We start from the raw sequence: 2,841 nt of genomic DNA, 5'->3' as shown, positions 1-2,841 counted from the left end.
AAAAAGAGGAAAGAATTAAGAATTCAATACAAGGTGCACATATGCATTATTCTCACTCGAAGCTTGATGGGCTTTTGTGTGTGTTGGTGTCAGATGTAAAACAATTTATGCACATCTATGTAATAGTTTGTTGAACTTTTAAGAGAAATGATTTATGGCAATTATCAGATGATTGATATTCCAAACTTCTAATGTTTTGGGCCTTTGAGTAAGGGGTTAGCAACCAAGGATGACATTATTGTAGAATGGTAATTTCTGGAAAGTGATTAAGATTATGAACTCCTTCCAGTGATCATATGTTAATGTTATTCACTTGAAAATTGCAGAATAGAGAGGGGATAAGAGTCACAAACATAAAGTTGTATGCCTAAAAAATTTTTTATGCAACACCAGATTTTGTCTTTTTAAATTTTTCTTTTACTCCCATCGAAGACCTCACATAAGGATTCTGGAAACCAAAATTTGGACCTAATTTGCTCCTGCTGTTATTGACATCCTTTAATGTAATAGTCTGCATAAGAAGGGCGTAGAAGTTTTGGTTTCTATTTTCATTTTTATAATTCAATAACTTGTGCCATGCATTGTCTTTTCAGAATACATTGAGAAATAGCTCTCTTCAGATGGCTGCTATAGAACAACAGAAAGCTGATGAAAAAGTGTTGAAATTGGCTGAAGACCAAAAGGTTGTGTTACCTGCTTTCAAAACTTAATCTCTTCCCACAACGAGTATTAATGATATTTGTCCATCTATCTTTCAGAAGCAAAAAGAAGAACTCCATGCTAAAATCATTCAGCTTGAAAGACAATTGGATATGAAACAAAAGCTTGAATTGGAGATTCAGCAACTTAGAGGATCATTAAGTGTGTTGAAGCACATGGAAGATGATGATGATGCAGAAGTTTTGAAGAAAGTAGATGATTTACATATGGATTTAAGAGAAAAGGAACAATCACTTCAAGACATAGATGCATTGAACCAAACACTAATCATTAAAGAGCGTAAGAGTAATGAGGAGTTGCAAGAAGCTCGAAAAGAATTGGTGGAGGTAAGTATATTTTTTCAGATATATCTTCCCTTTCTAGGTAGTGATTATTTAAATTTGTGTTTTACCGCTCTTTCATATTTCATTTACTAGCTGATTGTGCTTTTAATGATAATTAATTAATTATGCTTGCCTGTTCACAGTGTTATGTGCTCTGAAATTGAAATTAATTGATTGATTAAAACCTGTCTTCCCCTCCCACAATGCTAGAAATGAAAAGTGCTTAGAAAATATACATGTGAATTCCTCCCCAGTGGTTCCTGTTTTGTTTGTTCAGAGTAATAAGGCTCGGGTTAAAGATTTCTTGATCACTATTTGAGTATTTCACCTAACTGACCTGTGCTTAAGAGACCTAACTATCGTGAATATTTGTAGTTCACGTGTTGCACTATTTCATCATTGAAATTATGTTAATGAACATTCACCATTATTTTTTAAAAAAGTTTGTCTTAGGTGCATTCTTCAGTATTAAATCCGAATTAATTTATAATCTGTGTCTTGCAGGGCCTTAAAGAGCTACCAGCTCAGGGCAATATTCGTGTAAAGAGAATGGGACAACTTGACGGTAAACCATTCCTTGAATTTTTTACGAGAAGATACAATGAGGAAGAGGCTGAAGAGAGGGCTACAGAACTCTGTTCGTTGTGGGAAGAGTATTTGAAGGACCCAGATTGGCATCCATTCAAAGTTATCACAATTGATGGGAAAGAAACGGTGTGTCCTTGTTAAACATTTTTCCGCTTGATTTTATGCTTAGACTCTTTTAGTCTAGATTGAAAAGGTGTGCCTTCGTTTCATTTCAGGAAATTATAAAAGAAGATGATGAAAAGCTGAATGGACTGAAAAATGAGATGGGTGAAGGAGCATACAATGCAGTGGTGGCAGCTTTGACTGAGATAAATGCATATAATCCTAGTGGGCGTTACATAATCTCAGAAATATGGAACTATGCAGAGGGAAGGAGAGCAACTTTACAAGAAGGAGTAGAATTTCTGATAAAAAACTGGAGATCACAAAAACGAAAGCGAGGAGGATGAGGATGAAGTGAATATTGGTACGCAATCTATTTAGGTTGCTATTTTTTTCTTTCCCCCTCTCGAGTAGTATAGCTACAACCAAGAAAGCAAGATATTTAAAGGCTGATCGATGTGTTGGTTAGATATTCCTGGTGACTAGCCAACCAGGTTTCATATTTTCTCAAGAAATTATTAGTTGATTTATAGTATTCATAAAGTTAATTTGGATTATATTGCTGAAAGGTTGGCTTTGGTTACAGGACTTAACATATTGCATTCTAAGAGAGGTTGCATGCATCAACATTGGGAGGACTGAGGAGGGCTGCCACACCACTTGGTTGTTTATGGTTCTAAGTAAATTATGAAATTTGTAAACAATTTATTTCGTTTGACACTTTATGCTTCATTGGGCATATCTTGCCGAATCACGAGAATGAAACTGCACTCGTTGCGGCAGCCTTTTGGGCTGTCTCTGCCATGTGAATGACATAGATGTAATATTCCTTTTTCTCCCGTTAGTTCCTTTATTTGTCTTGTTGCCATTTTGGTAATCATTGCCTTTCCCATGCTTCTTGTCTTCTTGGTCAATGGTCATCCTCCAACTATGTTCAGCGATTATGACCCAAAAGAAACTTTGTTCAACGACAACTATTACAATTTTCAGATGGTGAAACTAATTAGTCTCTTGCTAATTTTCTTTTTTAGATTGCAAAATTAAGTATATTTTTGTAGTATTTGTTTCCTAAGATTATTGAGTAATATTTCAAATTATTCTATTTAAA

General features: G+C 34.8%; 1 protein-coding gene across 4 annotated transcripts in view; it reads left to right on the top strand.

The window, feature by feature from the left end:
- LOC107631276 (protein INVOLVED IN DE NOVO 2) overlaps nucleotides 1-2,613 on the top strand; it is a 5,161-nt gene extending 2,548 nt beyond the window's left edge. For 2 of the 4 annotated variants that reach the window (XM_021119543.1, XM_016334672.2), the window contains exons 4-8: nucleotides 594-683; nucleotides 759-1,046; nucleotides 1,548-1,757; nucleotides 1,847-2,097; nucleotides 2,320-2,613. In XM_021119543.1, coding sequence (XP_020975202.1) covers nucleotides 594-683; nucleotides 759-1,046; nucleotides 1,548-1,757; nucleotides 1,847-2,080 — 822 coding nt within the window. In that variant the 3' untranslated portion in view covers nucleotides 2,081-2,097; nucleotides 2,320-2,613. Of the gene's footprint in view, nucleotides 1-593; nucleotides 684-758; nucleotides 1,047-1,547; nucleotides 1,758-1,846; nucleotides 2,228-2,319 lie in introns of all 4 variants that reach the window. The other 2 variants (XR_001618536.2, XM_016334673.2) reach the window with 2 other exon arrangements.

This window comes from Arachis ipaensis, chromosome B03 (genome assembly GCF_000816755.2).
Source record: "Arachis ipaensis cultivar K30076 chromosome B03, Araip1.1, whole genome shotgun sequence".
Lineage (NCBI taxonomy): Eukaryota > Viridiplantae > Streptophyta > Magnoliopsida > Fabales > Fabaceae > Arachis > Arachis ipaensis.
Note: the sequence above shows the minus strand (reverse complement) of the source record. Positions and strands in the feature narration are given on the sequence as shown.